The 17,091-nt window shown below is 49.4% G+C and overlaps 2 protein-coding genes across 4 annotated transcripts in view; one reads left to right on the top strand and one right to left on the bottom strand.

The window, feature by feature from the left end:
- The window catches only part of SH2D3A (SH2 domain containing 3A), a 35,714-nt gene extending 30,811 nt beyond the window's left edge, over nucleotides 1-4,903 (top strand). For both annotated transcript variants that reach the window (XM_063119105.1, XM_063119104.1), the window contains exon 10: nucleotides 1,363-4,903. In XM_063119105.1, the coding sequence (XP_062975175.1) occupies nucleotides 1,363-1,514 (152 nt within the window). In that variant the 3' untranslated portion in view covers nucleotides 1,515-4,903. The remainder of the gene's footprint in view (nucleotides 1-1,362) is intronic.
- A 315-nt stretch (nucleotides 4,904-5,218) lies between these two features.
- Nucleotides 5,219-17,091, bottom strand: part of TRIP10 (thyroid hormone receptor interactor 10) — a 95,354-nt gene continuing 83,481 nt past the window's right edge. The window contains exons 10-15 of one of the 2 annotated variants that reach the window (XM_063119106.1): nucleotides 16,755-16,934; nucleotides 13,966-14,075; nucleotides 12,154-12,286; nucleotides 10,123-10,247; nucleotides 9,424-9,554; nucleotides 5,219-6,774 (exon numbers count right to left, since the gene is read on the bottom strand). In XM_063119106.1, the coding sequence (XP_062975176.1) occupies nucleotides 6,626-6,774; nucleotides 9,424-9,554; nucleotides 10,123-10,247; nucleotides 12,154-12,286; nucleotides 13,966-14,075; nucleotides 16,755-16,934 (828 nt within the window). In that variant the 3' untranslated portion in view covers nucleotides 5,219-6,625. The remainder of the gene's footprint in view (nucleotides 6,775-9,423; nucleotides 9,555-10,122; nucleotides 10,248-12,153; nucleotides 12,287-13,965; nucleotides 14,076-16,754; nucleotides 16,935-17,091) is intronic. The other variant, XM_063119107.1, reaches the window with a different exon arrangement.

The following is a 17,091-nucleotide window of genomic DNA, read 5'->3' as shown; positions in this document are numbered from 1 at the left end:
GGGTAGAGTATACGGGGCGTTCTTCTTTTATCCTCGCAGCAAAATGGGGTGGGACAGATGTGCCTATAGACTTCGTGGCTGTGTAGGGATAGCCAAACCTAACACGCGAACTGTTTATTTATTTATTTCATTTTTATACCGCCCCATAGCTGAAGCTCTCTGGGCGGTTCACAAAAATTAAAAACCATGAAGAGCACGGTGACTCTTGCCACAGCCCTCAGGCTGGAGAGTTGGGCTGGCCTGCCTTCCGGCCAAGTGCTACCACTTGCCCCCTCCTTCCTCTGGAGTAGCTGACTCAGCCTGGCTGCTGCTCTGGGTCGCACCTTCCTTGGTCATATTATCCAGTTGCCACACTGCTGTCATCTCCTTCAATCGCATGTGTGTGCACAGGCAGGCAGCGTTCAGTTTGTCCTGGCTTCAATTCGTGAACGAAGAGGGGAAAAAACAGAAAAGCAAGACTACTACTCCTAGTAGTAGCAGTAGCCAGCCACAAGTACACTTGTAGCCACATTTTTTATAAGGCATATACATTTTTAGAAGGAAAATCTGAAAGTTTTAAAAGGTGGTCTTGCACGTACCAGAGCAAGGCTTGAAACTATGGGATTTGTCAGGCGTATGCCATTTGTGCCAGGGAACCTTTCCTACACTGCTGTGCAGCAGAGGGCTCTGCTGGTCTGTTCACGCTTTGTTTGTGTGCGTCAGCTGTTCAAACACTCTTACTCACCCAGAGAGTTTTCCTGCCTTTCTGCTCGAGGCTTAGAAGGTGGGAAGGGAGGGATACACGAGCCCGGTACGTTCCTTTCTCCACGTTCCTTTCTCCGCAGGTCTGAAGCAACAGTGTGGTTTGCACGGTTGTGATCTGTTTTGCTCAGGGCTCAGAAATTTGTACACAAGCAGATCTGGAGCTTCAAGCTGAAGTCTGCATAGCGTTCCTATCCTTGCCGTCTTTCCTGCCTCAACTTGCATGCACCCCTCCCCTGACTTGGACCTTTGGGGAAAAGGCCCTTCTTTTGTGGCATTTGCCAGCGTGGCACTCGGATCCCAGGCTATGCTTCAGCAGGGAGCCTTTCCGGTAATCGAGCACCGCTTGTAACACCTTTGGTTTGCTTTTTTAGTTCAAGGCCTGTTTTCTTGTAGAGCACCTGGAGTCACAGGCACCGCTGTATCCCTGAGTGAACACATTAGTGCCCCACTTCGCTTCCCACAGACTACTGCTGTCATGATGGTGCCTGACACCTTCTCTCACAGGGCAGCCCGACTGTCTTTGGACTAGGCAGTATCCAGGCGGCACCCTAACCCTATCTGGCGTTACAGATCTCTTTAGTTTCCGCTCATGCTTTTAATATGCTTTTCCCTACTCAGGGTTCGAAGCTACTCCAGAGCTCTTGGAGGCATTCCAGACGGAGTTCTCGCTTCGGTTGTTCTGGGGCAGCAAAGGAGCCAGCGCTGACCGGGCCGAGAGGCACAAGAAATTTGAACGGATCCTGACTGTTCTTTCCCAGAAACTAGAATGAACGAGGCATCAGACAAGAGTTATGGCAGTCAGGGTGCAAGCCGAGAGTGGCAAAGAAGAATTGCGAGGAGCGAAGCGGGGAGACCCCTCCACTGCTAGCACAAAACACTCCCTGTGCTGAAACCTGGGGCCTTTCTAGAAGCAAAGGGCCCTGTTTGCAAGGAGCTGGAAATCCAGCAGTGGTACAGAGATTCCTCAGAGAAGATAAATGGTCTTCCTTCTATAGAACAGGGCTGTTCCTCCCCACCGTCCTAAATCTAGTGCCTTCTTTGCTTTGTCAGTGGAGGCATCCTCTGGCAGGAAATTAGTATGTAATAAGGAAGAATTGGAAGGTCTTTTGTCAACATGTGGTGTTGAAAATAGTCTGCTCTACAGCAGCGGTCTAACACCTTTCAAGATTGTTAGTTTCAGTACAATGCTTATGTTATCTACATCGGCGACTGTGCTTGTTGATACGATTGTAGAGGCTGACTAATCTGGAACAAGCATTTTATATTCTGCATGTGATGACAAAGGTGTCCTCTGAGTGTGTGGCACTCAGGCTGTTGAATTCTGCAGTCAATATGATGTTGTTTTTCAAAAGGCAAATTTCTAGCTCATGTGCCTGCAAAGAAACTTCGCAGGAAGATCATGTCAGTGCTGCTTTTGAAATCTCAGCACCTTGGAGAGTGGGGGGAGAGAACAGAGTGCACTTTAGTGCAGGAGCTGGACAGACTTTAGGCTTGTGGGATTTACTGTGTTTTCCACTAAAAAGGCCTGAGGTCCACTAACTGCAGCCATGTGCAAAATTGTAGCTCAGAATTGCCACAAAATTGAGAAACAAGATGCCACTGAATACATGCGCAATCCAGGAGCTTGTTTTAGTACCAGAACTAGAGCTCACATACAAATTTACTGCATTGTTCCCCAAGCTCTCCTGAGATCAGAGTGGGGTGGGGAGAGAAAGCTTTTTGTTGTTGCTGTAGTTAAATCATAGGGAGTCAGAAACCCTTTGCTAATCTACTGCAAATCACTATTTACCTGCCCCTGCCTTAGCGATTTTCTGTTCCTACCCTATCAAACAAATATGCAAAGCTATACAGGACCTCGAGGATGCTACATGAAGGAGAAAGCTACGTGGAATTGAGTTGAAGCGGAATAGAAGCAACTCTAACAGCGTAGCATGAAGTTAGCTGATGCAGGTAGAGGTTGAGTTTAGCTATTGAACCCTGCTGTATGTCCTTCTCTCCGGCAGGGGCAGCAGTAAGGATCCTCTTTGGAATTTTTTGTGTTAGAAACGTTTGCACAGCCAATCCAAATGAGACTGAAGCCTGTTTGGAACCAACACTTCCAAAAGATCTTTGTAGAAGCGTTTAGCTCCCTTACCCTACTTTAGCTACATGCTACTCGTAAGGTGTGTGTTTTTTCCATTCATAAGGGAGCTACATCTAAGGCTGGAGAAAGCCTGGACAAGAGTAATCTGTTCCAATGCCGACACACTTCCAGGATAATAGGTGTTTTGGGAGGAGGAAAGAAAGAGTTCAAAAGTTAACCTACAAATGATTAAAAGCCATTGCAGTAACAGATTCAAATCACTTCTTTCTCCTCCCACACCTCCAGCTTTGTGCCAGAACAGAAAATCAAGGCTTGTTCTACTAGATGGATTTTTAGACTAACATGAAAAGGCATTGTGAATCTGTTCTGTGTTTTCTTCCTTAATGGAGATTTTTGTAGAAAGAAAAAAGATGGAAGAAGCAGAGGGAATCATAGAATAGTAGAGTTGGAAAGGGCCTACAAGGCCATCGAGTCCAACCCCCTGCTCAATGCAGGAATCCACCTTCAACGTTATTGAAGATAATGTATGTATTTCTCATAAAATCCCACGACTGAGGCAGTCCATCCAACTGCACAAGAAAAAACCTCATCTGGAAGCATCCTACAACTTCTTCATTTTGCTTAGGAGCAGCTTATGTTAAGAGGGTTGTGGGGTGGGCGAATGAGTGGCAGCGGTGGGATGTGGTGAAGTGAGCAGACCGTGAAGGCAGGCTATCAAATGATGACATACATGCTGCAGTCTAGCATTTTTATAAACTTCTTTAAAAACCCACACTTGGAGGCCAGAGAAACAAGAAGCCAACTGCACAGGCACCCACAAGTTAATTTTTTGTCTACTATTTACATAAAGTGTAAAAAGGCACCCAGAAATACATTCTACATCGAGAGGGAGCTTGTGTGTGTGTGTGTGTGTTTATGGCTCAGGCCCTTCACCCCTGCCTACCAAAGCATGGAGGAGTAAGAGCCAGGGATGTGTTTTACAGATTATGTGAACAACAAGCTAAATGGAGTGGTAAAATAAATTGGTCACTGTATAAAAAGACTAATACATTAGAGCAGTGGTTCCCAAAGTGGGCGATATTGCCCCCTTGGGGGCGGTGGGATTGCATAGGGGGGCGTTAAGAGACAAAGGGGCGGCAGGGGGGCGCTCAAGGTGGTCTCTCGAGAAGGTCCTAAAACCCAGGGACTGAGCAGGAAAGAGCGGCAAATTCAGCTGCTCTCCCCACTCCGCTCCTGCTCAGGAAGGACTTTCTCACTCACGCAGCCGCTCTCTCCTGCTATCTCAAGCCCACAGCGGCCCCACCAGAAGTAGGGGGTGGGGGAAGCGCCCACAGGAGGCAGCAGAGCAGGAAAGAGCGGCGAATTCAGCTGCTCTGCCCACTCTTCCCCTGCCTAGGAGGGCCCAGGGCTTCTTTCCTGCTGGAGCCACCGCCGCCTGCTTGCTCGCTCCCCCGGCCAGAGCTGCTCCCTCCTACAAGCTGCCCCGGCAGACCTCTTGCGATAGTTGCTGCACAAGGCGGTAGTAGCAGCCATGTGGCGGAGAGGAAGGAGCATGTGGAGGACGGCGGGCGGCAGAGCAGCTGCCAAGAACAGCAGTCAGCCGGCAGGCTGGGTGGGGAGCAGGACTGCTTGTGCTGCTGCAAGGTATCACCAGGCTCCCTTCCCACCCCCCATCAGGAGTTGCAGATTGGGGCCATCTCCCCTCTGAGCTGCTGCCCTCCTGTCCTAATCAGCCCGGCAGCTATTGTGAGGCTTGGGGGGAGGGGGGGTTGGAGAGAGAGAGATGCTGTGTGTCTTCCCACCCCCCAACAAATCTGGACTACAACAGGATTGGGAGAGAAAAGAAAAGGGGGAGGGAGAGAGAATTGCAATTCCCCAGGTCCTTCCTGGCTAAAGAAGATTCAGCAGCACCTTTTTCCAGAACGCTTGCCGAAACCATTCCTATCTGCCCTTGCTTATTTCAGGGTGTCCAACCCCCTTTTTTCAAGTGTTCTTTTGGTAAACATGGTATGTGTGTCTCTTGTGTCACCATAAAAAACAGCTGCAGCACATCCTAAGTATGTCTACTCAGAAGTAAGCTCCACTGAGATCAATAGAACTTACTCTGAGGTAAATGTGCATAGGATGCAGCCTGAAAACGAAGAGAGGGTGAAGAAAAGACAGGAGAAAATGAATTGTAGAAATAGAATAGCAAGGTAACTGTGGGATATTTAACCATATTTAAAGACAATAAGTGCAGTAAAATTAGTGCCCCTCTACTTCAGTCCCAGCCAGGTTTTCCATAGGAAAACTCTGTACCAGGTGGCAGATCCTTTCCTATAACAAAATGGTGCTTACTCCTAAGTAAGTGTGTTCCACTGAAGAAGGAAATCCTATTTGATTCCTGCTAGTGTGACATAAGTTAAAGGCACAATTTTATGCATGTTTAGACAGAAAAAAGTCCTTCAACTCCTAGAATCCCCTCTAAATGGGAAGCACCCACCCCAGGCTTGCCGAGGGAGGGAGGGAGGAAAAAGAGAGCTAACGCCTCTGTTTGCAGCCAGCATGGCAGGGCACACCAATTGGATTTTGAATAAAGTATTCAATTAATTGATACTGTTTTGAATTTTATTATTATCTTCCTTGGTGGGTCATTGAAAACCACTATTCTGAATAATGATTTTTATAGTGTAGGGTAGGGGGGCGCTGGGCATGAGTTTGTGGAACCAAGGGGGCGGTGACCTGAAAAAGTTTGGGAACCACTGCATTAGAGTCCTCTTTTTTTTAAAAAAAGAACCACACACACACACACACATGTACACAGAGCTGGGTATGGGTGAGGAGGAGGCCAGGACACCCGAATTCTCCTGACAGCAAAGGAGCAGGCACTTCTGAATGGCTGAATGGGCCAGGCCAATCCAGGACAATAAAGTGCATTTCAAGGAGTGTTTGAATGCTGGTTTGCTGCTAGTGTGGCATTTGGCCTGCCCTCTGAGCAGAGGTCCTACAGGTGGTGCTCACACCTAACCAAAGTAGCAACTTCTCATTTTGTCTCCCCCCCACCCCGCCCCAGCCCCCAAAAGGAAAGCCCAAAGGCATGCGTAGCAGCAGACCCGAGGCTGTAAGCTGTAGGCCCACTTTGCCCTTGTTGTAAGCCCCCCCAAGTCTCAGAAGGCCCCACCCACAGCCCTCTAAGTACAGACGCAGGATAAAGCAGCTACCGTATCTAGAGAAGATCGCTCTGCTCTAGCCAGCCTAGCAGCACACCGCAAAGAGGAGCCAAACCCTTTCTGCTAGTGCATCTGGGAGAAGGGAAGCCATGCACAGGCACCACGCAAATCTCCTATGCCGTGAGTGGTTCGCCCGGGAAGAGCCAGGAAATGAGGTCTCTCCTCCATGCAAAATTGTAACTATTGCCAAAGGAGAAATGGGGCGACACTCATTAATTCCTCCTGCTATGGAACATTTGCAGGACTATATGGTAGCTATGCTTGCCTTGAAGGCGTTGGGTTGGGTTGGGTGGAAATCGGTGGGTGCATGAGCATGAGGTCAGCCCCCCCCCCCCTTATCCAATAGCTTGTTCTGAGTAGGGTTATAAGCCATCATTTTATAGTCCACATGAAGTTGATGCTCGTCTCCCACAGCTCTGCAGTAGCGATTTGGCGTGAGATTCCTTCTTTGACGGGTCCCGTGCACAGCGGGCATCACGCAGTTCTCGTGGGTCAACTGAATCGCCGCACCTCTTATGCGCAGGCCCTGACGTTGCACTGTAATCTCCAAGGTGGTGCAGTTCCTAGGACGCCACCTCCAATTCCCCACTCAGTTTACGTTGACGCGCAGGTAGGAGGTAGGGACGTAGCCCTCGCCCCCTTTGCTTCGCCGTACACGTGTCCACCCATCGCCCTTGTCCTCTTCCATCAAGCTGAGCTCTTCACCCTCCAGCATGGAGATCGTACCCTCACTGGAACCTGGCGAGAAACGCAGACAAGACAGCTGAGCTGGAACCAAGAATAACCAGAAGGTAGAACTGCCTGTAACTGGTATCAAACGACATGCAAGCCAATCACAGCTATGGCAAGATTTGGGCAGCAGCAGTGAGAGGCAGGGACAGCAATACATAAAGCAGCAGAATTAGAATCCTAGAATCATAGAATAGCAGAGTTGGAAGGGGCCTACAAGGCCATCGAGTCCAACCCCCTGCTTAATGCAGGAATCCAACATAAAGCATCCCTAACAGATGCTTGTCCAGCTGCCTCTTGAAGGCCTCAGGTGTGGGAGAGCCCACAACCTCCCTAGGGAACTGGTTCCATTGTCGTACTGCTCTAACAGTCAGGAAGTTTTTCCTGATGTCCAGCTGGAATCTGGCTTCCTGGAAAAACTTCCTGACTGTTAGAGCAGTACGACAATGGAGTCAGTTCCCTAGGGAGGTTGTGGGCTCTCCCACACTAGAGGTCTTCAAGAGGCAGCTGGACAAGCATCTGTCAGGGATGCTTTAGGGTGGATAGATTAAAAGCACAAGTAGTTATAGCCCTTAACTCATAAGCCTATGCGGCAGAGTCTTGCTATTTACTGTTTTACTCTGTACAGCACCATGTACATTGATGGTGCTATATAAATAAATAATAATAATAATAATATACGTCAGCCTGAATTGATAAAAATTGTTTTTACGTTTGCCTCCGTACTCCATGTGGCAGCTACCGCCATCCCTGCCCCTCAACCAGGGAGGCATCTGTAGCCTCCCCCCTTGCAACAAACACACATGCGCAACACCAGGGAAACTGCACTGAGTTACTTTTGCCACCCTTCATTTCTGAAACTGCCATACTGAGAGCCTGGAGGACGGCAGAAGAATCACTGATTTTGGTTTTTCAACCTTCATGGCTACAACAACATGCTTAAGAAAGTGTGGGAGAAGGACATAGTGTAGAAGTGGACAACTTTTGGCCCTCCAGATGTTTTGGCCTACAACTCCAACCAGCAGAGGTAAGAGTGAGGGATGATTCGGTGGGGCAGAGGTCAAGCTCTGCAGGCAGAAGGTCCCAGGTTCGATTCCCTGCATCGCCAAGTAGGGTTCGAAAAATCCCTGCCTGAAACCCTGGAGTGTCGCGGCTGCCAGCTGGTGTCAACCATTCTGGGCTGGGTGGTCCAAGAGCCCAACTGCGTAAAGCAACTTCCAAAGTTCCTATGAGTTGTAATTCAAAACATCTGGAGGGCCACAGGTTGCCTTGTGTCAGAGTGAGACCAGGCGTTTTTAAGTATGGGCAAGGCCGGAGGGAGTTTGTGAATGAATTTTCAAGGAGGGAAAAGGTTGGGGGTTTAGTGGCCCCCAAAAAGCTCTTTTACAAAAACCCAAAATGTAATATCTAACTATCTACATGTATAGACGGTTAGGAAGCTGCAGCTCGTGCAAAATGCAGCGGCCAGGTTGATTTCGGGAACCAGAAGGTTCGACCCTATAACACCTGCTCTGGTCCGCTTGCACTGGCTGCCTGTATGTTTCCAAGCCCAATTCAAGGTGCTGGTTTTGACCTATAAAGCCTTACACGGCTTGGGACCACAATACCTGACGGAACGCCTCTCCCGACGTGAATATACCCGGTCACTACGCTCAACATCTAAGGTCCTCCTCCGGGTGCCTACTCCGAGAGAGGCTCAGAGTGTGGCAACGAGGGACAGGGCCTTTTCGGTGGTGGCCCCCAGACTATGGAACGATCTCCCTGACGAGGCTCGCCTGGCACCAACGCTGCTATCTTTCCGGCGCCAGGTTAAGACTTTCCTCTTTGCCCAGGCATATAGCGGCACATCTTAATTACCCACATGTTTAGTTTTTTAATGGTTTTAATGCTTTATGTGTGTATGTTCTGTGTTTTAGAATTTTAAATTATATTATTATAAATTATAACCTACATTATATGCTTTTAGACGCCAGGTGAAGACCTTTTTATTCTCCCAACAATCTATAAATACATTTTAACATGGTGTTTTAAATTTGTAATTTTGCATTGCTGCTGTTTTTATCTGGTTGAGCTTTTATATTGTATTTTATATTATGGTTTTATACTGTTGTTTTATACTTTGAGTGGTTTTAATTTTTGTGAACCGCCCAGAGAGCTCCAGCTATTGGGCGGTATAGAAATGTAATAAAATAAATAAATTTTATATACTCATTTTTATCTTAATTTTAGAATTTCTGTAAACCGCCCCAAGTGCCCCGGCTATGGGAGCGGTATATAAGTGAAATAAAATAAAATAAATAAATAAATAAAATACATGCAAAGTTGTTTCATTCCCATAGTTTACAGGGGGTTGCAGAAGGTTCAGGTTAGCTTTACAAGGTGCAGAACTGAAGCGCCCCCTTTAGTGAAAAGGTAGTGCCGGGTGGGGTGGGGTGGGGGGGTCAAGAGGCTTGCCCCAAAACTGAGGAAGCGAAACAAAAAGAAAAGCCTTCCTCCCCACATGAAGAAAGTCACGAGGACCCAAAGGGATCTGCCCCACTCTGAGCGCCCATTTTACAAGGGCCGAGGGAGAACGCCGGCTGCTCCCAGACCAGGCCTGTGCATTGCGGATGCTGCAACAGGGGCGGGGGGGGGGGGGACACCTTGCTGAGCAGGTACCTTCAAATTGATAGAGGGCCACGCAGGTGCCGATGGGCGATGTCAGCTCCTCTTCAAAGTCCTCGTCAAACTCGGTGTAGATGGGCTGGTTGAATGTGTCCTGGCTCTCGTCCGAGTGGGTGGTGTCAGGGCTGCCAAGAGGGCATAAGGACAGGAGTGGAAGCCACGAGGGCAAGGGGTGGGGGGCCCCACAGGCCCCAGCACCAGGACCAAGGTTGGCCAAGGAAACAGGATGGCTGGGATCCGTCCAGAACGTCCGGTGAGAAAGCTTCCCCCAGACAAATGCTTCGTTCAGATCTCCCAAGCCCTCCTTGCTGCTGACCCACTGAGGGCCTCAGCAAGGGATGCAGAACTTCCAGCCCCTTCGCCAAATCCGGCCTGCTGGAAGTCTTCCTCACCCACCCTGCCCCCGAAATACTGATCATTTGGTGGTTTTGCAGCTTTTGCGCCTTTTTAAACTTATTTAGTTACTGACAGTAAGAGCTTTTAGAAGCGGACTGTCCCAGGCAGTCCCTCCAATTTGGGGCCCGGTGCAAGAGAACTGAAGTGAACAATACCCCCAAGGAGCAGCTAACGGGCAGATCTCCACCTCTAGAGATCGCGAGTGAGCTTGCTATCAAGAGCACAAGGCTCACAGAGCCAGGGCTGCCATGGGGTATCCCCAGCAGCTGCACCTTCCTCCCCACAGCCTTCTCTCACCTGTCTTTCTCATGCGAGCAATTGTTGTTGTTTAGGGCACTGGCATGATCCACGTGACGGTTGTAACGTGCGACTGAATCCGGCCGGTTACTCAGCATTCTGTTCTCTGCATCCGCCAGCCAAGCCTATGCAGAGCCCAAAAGATGGGACTTGAGTCAGGGGGCTTCATTGCACAGTGTTCATCTAACGGGCTTCCTACAAGCCTGCCTGCACGACTCTCCCCGCAGGGGTCGCTCCTTGAAGCCAGCAAATGTTCTCACAGCTTGGGCTACTCCGTCACATGATGCTCAGAAGGAAACCATGCTGACGTTGCCCGGGATTAACCCACCCCTTCATAATGTGTCACCCAGGGCAAGCTGAAGACACTGGGCATCTCTACACCATGCCTTATCCCGGGGATCGCCCCGGGATCATCCCTTTGCATCCACATGACGCACAGGGGATAACCGGGACAGCTTTTACCCTGTTTTTCCCCGCGGCCTCAGGATTGTCCCGAGATCGCGGGGTGTGTGGGTGGCCGTCCCGGCTCCTCTTCAGGAGCTCTGTGCCCATTGGGGTGGGGGGGAGGGAGGGATCTCTTTAAACAAAAAACAAACAAAAAACTTTTTGATGGAGTGCTCGTGTGCTCATCTTCAGTAAAAAAAATGGCGGTGGTGACATCCTCCTTCCTCCAGGCACATTGCATGCCGCATGTGGACTGAGGGGGAGGATCTCGCGATCACCATATCGAGAGGTCCTCCCCCTCCCCTCCCTTGGAGCAGAAAGCTGAGAACTGTGTGCTGCTGCTGTTCCTCACTAGGAAACTCCTCCACACAAGCCCTCATGCAGATGAACCGCAGGAACTACTCTGCCCTAAAGCAGCTCTTGTTCATTCTGACGAGCAGGTCGCATGCATTGAGCTATTGCTACGCAGTGGCTGAGAAGTCCCTGTTCAAATCCACCGCTGGCTCCAAGTATTTGGATCCTCATAAAGCCCCCTTCAACCTGGAAGAGGCAAAGGTGTGCGAGCTGAGAACCTCCTTGGGCAGGGCTGCACTAAGTGGGAATGGGCCACGTGCAGAGGCCTAACGCCACCACTCTCTGGTGCCAGCCAGCCCTGTTCAAAACCTCACCTCATTCGGGGAGCCAAAATTCTCTAGCCTCAGGCACCTGCACTGCCCAACTGGCCATATGGTGTTCCCAACACCGACTTACTTTACATGGTGGTTGTAAGGACTACAGAAAGGAATTCTAAATAAATGGATAGGGTTTATGAGTTGCCTTTTCAGTAGCAATTGCTGAACAACGTGATGCACACAAAAAACAGAATTACACACGTCTTAGAACAGTTGTCCCCAACCTGGTGCCCAAGGCCATGAAAAGATGGGAATCATAGTCCAACACACCTAAAGGGCACCAAGTTGGGGAAAGGCTATCTTGGAAAAACATGTCGGCAAAGCCCTACAGAACAAAGGAAAGGAAAGGAACCTCTTGTGCAAGCACTGAGTCATTACTGACTCTTGGAGGGACGCCAGCTTTCGCTGACGTTTTCTTGGCAGGCCTTATAGCGGGGTGGTTTGCCGTTGCCTTCCCCGGCCATTATTACCTTTCCCCCAGCTAACTGGGTACTCATTTTACCGACCTCGGGAGGATGGAAGGCTGAGTCGACCCGAGCCAGCTGCCTGAAACCAGCTTCTGCTGGGATCGAACTCAGGCCGTGGGGAGAGTTTCGGCTGCAGAAACTGCTGCTTTACCGCTCTGCGCCACACGAGGCTCTACAGAACAAAACCGGCATGATATAACGTGTATGTGAAGAGGGTGAGTAAAAGAACTCTACAGTGGCTCAGCATCAGTACAATGATCACGTTGTACAGAGATAGGAGCAACTTTGGGAAGAACACCCTTGACTTGAGATACCGTCCTGTGGCAGCCATACCTGGGTTGCAGAGATGTAATGTTTGGGCAGTTGCAAGGGAATGCAAACCTAAGGAGTGCAAGATGGCTGGCCTGTCCCATCCTTGCCCCCCACCCCCTGCACCGCCAAGCCCTTACTTCACATTTCTGGATTTCGAGGCGCAATCTCTCAATGTTGCTCAGCGTCTCTGAGATCTTTGGCTCAAGGCTATTGGGGTCCCCCATCTGTGGCGTCTTCTGGTAAACATCCTTCATCTTATTTAAGGCATCCCTGAATGGAAGGAAGGAGGGCAAGAGCTGGTTATGAGGACAAGGCCGTTGCAGAATGTAGGCATCCAGGACCCGGGGCATTTGCAGCGGAGCAAACACACGCTAATCAAGTCAAATCCATAATGAATAGGAGTGTGCACGGACCCCCCAATCTGCCCCGCGGGCTGATCCGAAAATTTCGGATCGCCCCGCCCCGCCCATAGTCCGCTCCACGGAGCTCCGGCTCTGAATCGGAGCTCCGCGGTGGAGGGGAGTGGCGCCAGGTAAGGCCCCCCTCCCTCTTCTCCCTTACCTGCAGAGCCCAGTAAGGGACCAAGGGGGAGGGAGGCCTTACCTGCGTCCGTCCGCAGTCCCTCGGCTTCTTCAATTGAGCCCATGGCTCAACCAGGAAGTCTGGGCCGCAAGTGCGGTCTAGACTTCCTGGTTGAGCCACAGGCTCAATTGAAGAAGCCGAGGGACCACGGACGGATGCAGGTAAGGGAAAGGAGGGAGGTTTTTTTTATCAGGCCCTGCCACTGTCGCTGCATGGGCGACAGCGACAGCGGCAGGGCCCGGTAAACCTCACTTACCTTTCTTGCGGAGCTCCGGATCGAGGCAAAGGATCCACCTTCACCTCGATCCTCTTCGCAACGCTCCGCCGGCCCCCCAATCCTCTTCGCCTCCGCTTTAAGGGGAGGCGAAGCACCCCGCTCCGCTTCTAATTCGCCGGTCCGATTAGAAGCGGAGCACATCCCTAATAATGAAGCAGGTGGGCTGCCTTATCATACTGTACTGGCCTAAGAGCGCCATTCAGCTGCACTTAACCCTTTGCGTCCTCCAAATGCAAAAAAAAAAAAAAATTACTAGCCGAGTCCAAAGGGATACAAAACGGATTAGGAGTCTTGTGGCACCTTAAAGATTAACACAGTTGTTATAGCACCAGGATTTGCAGACCACAGTCCACTTCATCAGATGCACAACACGTTCTCCAAAATGTGAGCATTGAGATCAGAGGGTAATGAAACGCAAAAAAAAGGTAGACTGTGACAATTACAGTAAAATGTAAAACGCATGTAAAATAATTACATCGACCATTTACAAAGCAGTGTTGGTGATTCACACAAACAACCTGGCATTGGTAAGCTAATTAACACCTGTAGTGGGATAAAACTTCCCAAATTGATAATGTAAGTTTTTAATTGATAATGTTTTTTTAATTCTGCTACATATGTGAATTAGCTTTCTGATGCCAGCTGCTAAAAAGTCTGTCACAACTAAGCACTTAAATACAAAAAACAAAACATTTTTGCACAGCCTTGAAGTTCTGCTCTATGTCAAATATATCAATTAACAAAATAATTGTGGCTTTTCAGCAAGTGCGGCTACAGAGTTATCAAGTTGGAAAGGGCTGAGGGGATCAATTTTTCCCATTCTTGACAAAGACAGAGGAGACGGTAAGCTTTAGTAGTTAAAGCCTTATATTTCAGACTGAAATGTTGAAGGCAGGATAATTAAAACTTGATTGTCAGAATACGTAAACCAATGTTAACTATGGATTCTGAAAGACCCAAATTTCGAAATCTCCGATTGGGGACATTTTTATTTTCTGTAAAAGTTAATTTCAACTCCATTTAGCCCCCGCAGAGATCGCTCTCTCTTGTGGCCCATGTAGAGAGAGGGGATTGACTTCCAAGCGCTCACCTCTGATCTAGCTCTTTCTGCAACTCCCGGTTTCTCTCTTCAATCTTCTGCTGTAGTTTTTTCCTCCTCTGCTCTGGAGGCAGGTGGCTGAAGTCTTCCGTGACCACAGTCTGGCATCAGGAAAAGATACACACATAAATTTCTTCGATGCCCCCCTCCCAGACCTTGCCTTGTCTTGCCCTAGTTACTGCAGACCGCCCTTCTTTCCCTGCAGGCTGACCTCTGTCACCCCAATCTGCCCAGGTCATCTGGGTGACAGGTTTAAGGCACAGCACTTCTCATAGCCTAAGGCAGGGATGGACAACTGACAGGCTGCCATAGGCAGGGACTCTCTCAGGCCCTGGAAGCTGACATTGCACCAGAGCTTGGCCGCCCTACTCAGCTTTAAGTTCTGGGCAGTTCAGCCAGAAATAAACAGCAATTAAATAATACTTTTGAGCTTTCAAAGCACTTCACAGCATTATTTGTCTAATCCCGTTATACCAGCACTCTTTTCCTCTGCAGGGTGAAAAGCTGCTGAGGGCGAGGTATTTTGATAGGGAAAATGTCCTGCAGGGAAAGAATTTTAAGCACCCCTCCACCCACCTGCGTTATCTTCCACTCCAAGCTTCAGCTTTCCACAGCTACGTTGGATTTAAATAGTAGTAATCACATGACTGGGCATGTAGTTTGAACCTGAGGCCTAAGTGGTTTGGCTAAGGCCACGTAACAACGGCCATGGTTAGATGTGAAGTGGAACGTCAGAATTGAGCAGCTTCCTCTTCTACCCGTGTGTCATTCTCAACTCTTGTGTGTGCACAAGAGCTGCTAGGCTCAAAACAGATGGGGAGTCTAAGAGGCCACCCACCCACCCACACCCACACCCACACCCACCCTTCACTGGGACAGAGCAGAAAAGGAAGCAGAGGCACCTCTGGCCTCCTTGTTGGACAACCAAGAATCATTCCAGTCACCAGATGTGAGCCTGGCAATGACATCTCAGCTAGAGATGGCCTGGTCTGTCAGGCCTGGAAATCTAACCAGCCTTGGCCTAATTTGGGGGAGGGGGAAGGGAAGGCAAGATTTGAGGCACTCCAGATGTTTTGGACTACAACTCTAGCCTTAGCCAGCACAGCCAATGGTGAGGGCTGATGGGAGTTGTAGGCCAAAACATCTACAGGGGCACAAGTTGCCCTCGGCCTAAAGGAATCCTGTAACCTGTCCCACACCCCTATCATATTTGCCTTGTTAGTTGGGAAGAGATCTGGCAGATCCTGATGGGTGAAGGGAATCCATGGTCCTTTGGTCCCTTCCAATTCCATGATCCCCAGGGCTTTCCAAAACCAGCAGCCAATCACCATGCTTGGTACTGAAAGAGAATCTATCCCAGGCCAGTTCAGCAGTGACCGGGGCAGGGTGTGGCGGACGTTTGCTTTCCTCCCACAGGGTGCGCTTGGCGAAATTGGCATGAATCGCCTTCAGCCATTTGCTCCATAAGCGCCATCTTGGAGTGCACTTGCTCTCCTGCTACCACGGCACAAATGTCACCTGTTCGGTAGGGGCTGATGGTCTTGCTTGGGGAAGAAAAGCTGCCTTCTGATTCCTGCCACCACAAATGGTTCCCAAATAAAAACCATCTGATCTGAGTGTTGAACACTTGGCCCCCTAAGAAATGCAGCAGCTAAGCCTTCCTCCAACTTTAATTGTGAAAGGCTTTGCACTTGCACATGGTTTCATGGAAGATGCAGTATGTAAACTTTAAAGAACAGAGATGTACGAAGCTACACGCATGCACTCTACAACAGCCAGCCCACTGCGGCAGAGACTAGTTCTTATTCTGGTCTGTGTAAAAAAAGACGAGGGCGTCGGGAAGACACAACTATAAAGTAGGTAACAGGTCTCAGGCAGGCCCTCCCTTGCCACCCTCTGGGGTCATTTGGCCAAGCCATCTCAACGGACACTCAAAGTTCTCTGGCTGTTGGCTCCTTGTTTCCATAAAGCTTGCATGTGGCATTCTCTATGGGCCAGAATGGTAACGGGGTGGGACAATTGTGCTCTCTGTATAGAAGACTCAGACACAAGTTCTCTCTCTGTCTCTCTCTCGGTGGTATTATGGTGCCAGGTACCTAGACCTGAGGCTGAGAAAGCAACAGGCTGAGACTTAGGCTGGTTGCTGGTCCTATCCCACAATACCTGATAGAACGCCGCTCCCGACATGAATATACCTAGTCACTACGTTCAACATCTAAGGTCCTCCTCCGGGTGCCTACTCCGAGAGAGGCTCAGAGTGTGGCAATGAGGGACAGGGCCTTTTCGGTGGTGGCCCCCAGACTATGGAATGATCTCCCTGACGAGGCTCGCCTGGCACCAACGCTGCTATCTTTCCGGCGCCAGGTTAAGACTTTCCTCTTTGCCCAGGCATATGGCGGCACATCTTAATCACCCACATGTTTAGGGGTTTTTTTAACAGTTTTTAATGTTTTATGTGTGTATGTTCTGTGTTTTAGAGTTTAAAATTTTGTATACTTGTTTGTATCTCAATTTTAGAATTTCTGCAAACCGCCCAGAGAGCCCTGGCTATGGGAGCGGTATATAAGTGTAATAAATAAATAAATAAATAAATATTAACCAACTGAATGGGTTTTCCAAATTGAAATTTCTCCTTTCCATATTCAGTGTACTGCTTTCACAAGCCCAATAGAAAGCCCTGGCCTCGTCTTATCATCACAACTGGCTCTCTCCACTTGGCAGGTGCCTTTGGAAGCTGCAGTCACAGGATGCTAATTTAGCAAACAAAACCATCCACTTACCCCCCGTTTGAGGCTGCGGAAGGACGTGATGCGGGGTTTGACTGTCTTATTGATCTCGTTCAAACAGTAAGAGAGGGGGTCACGGGTGAATTTGGGGGATGGAGGTCCGTTGATGGCAGATGAGGAAGGGGGAGACGAGAAGGAGGGGCAATTTAAGGGGGAGAGGGGAGGGGGAGGGAGCTAGCGACGGACAAGGGCCGAGAACAAGAAACGAAAACACACACAAAAGAACAGGGAAAAACTCTGTAAGAAAATAAACACACACACACAAAACCCCCAAACACAACAGGGGAATTACAGTACATTCCATCTATACTGTACGTGCTTTACTATTGGC

This window comes from Elgaria multicarinata, chromosome 3 (genome assembly GCF_023053635.1).
Source record: "Elgaria multicarinata webbii isolate HBS135686 ecotype San Diego chromosome 3, rElgMul1.1.pri, whole genome shotgun sequence".
In the NCBI taxonomy this organism is placed as follows: Eukaryota; Metazoa; Chordata; class Lepidosauria; order Squamata; family Anguidae; genus Elgaria; species Elgaria multicarinata.
Note: the sequence above shows the minus strand (reverse complement) of the source record. Positions and strands in the feature narration are given on the sequence as shown.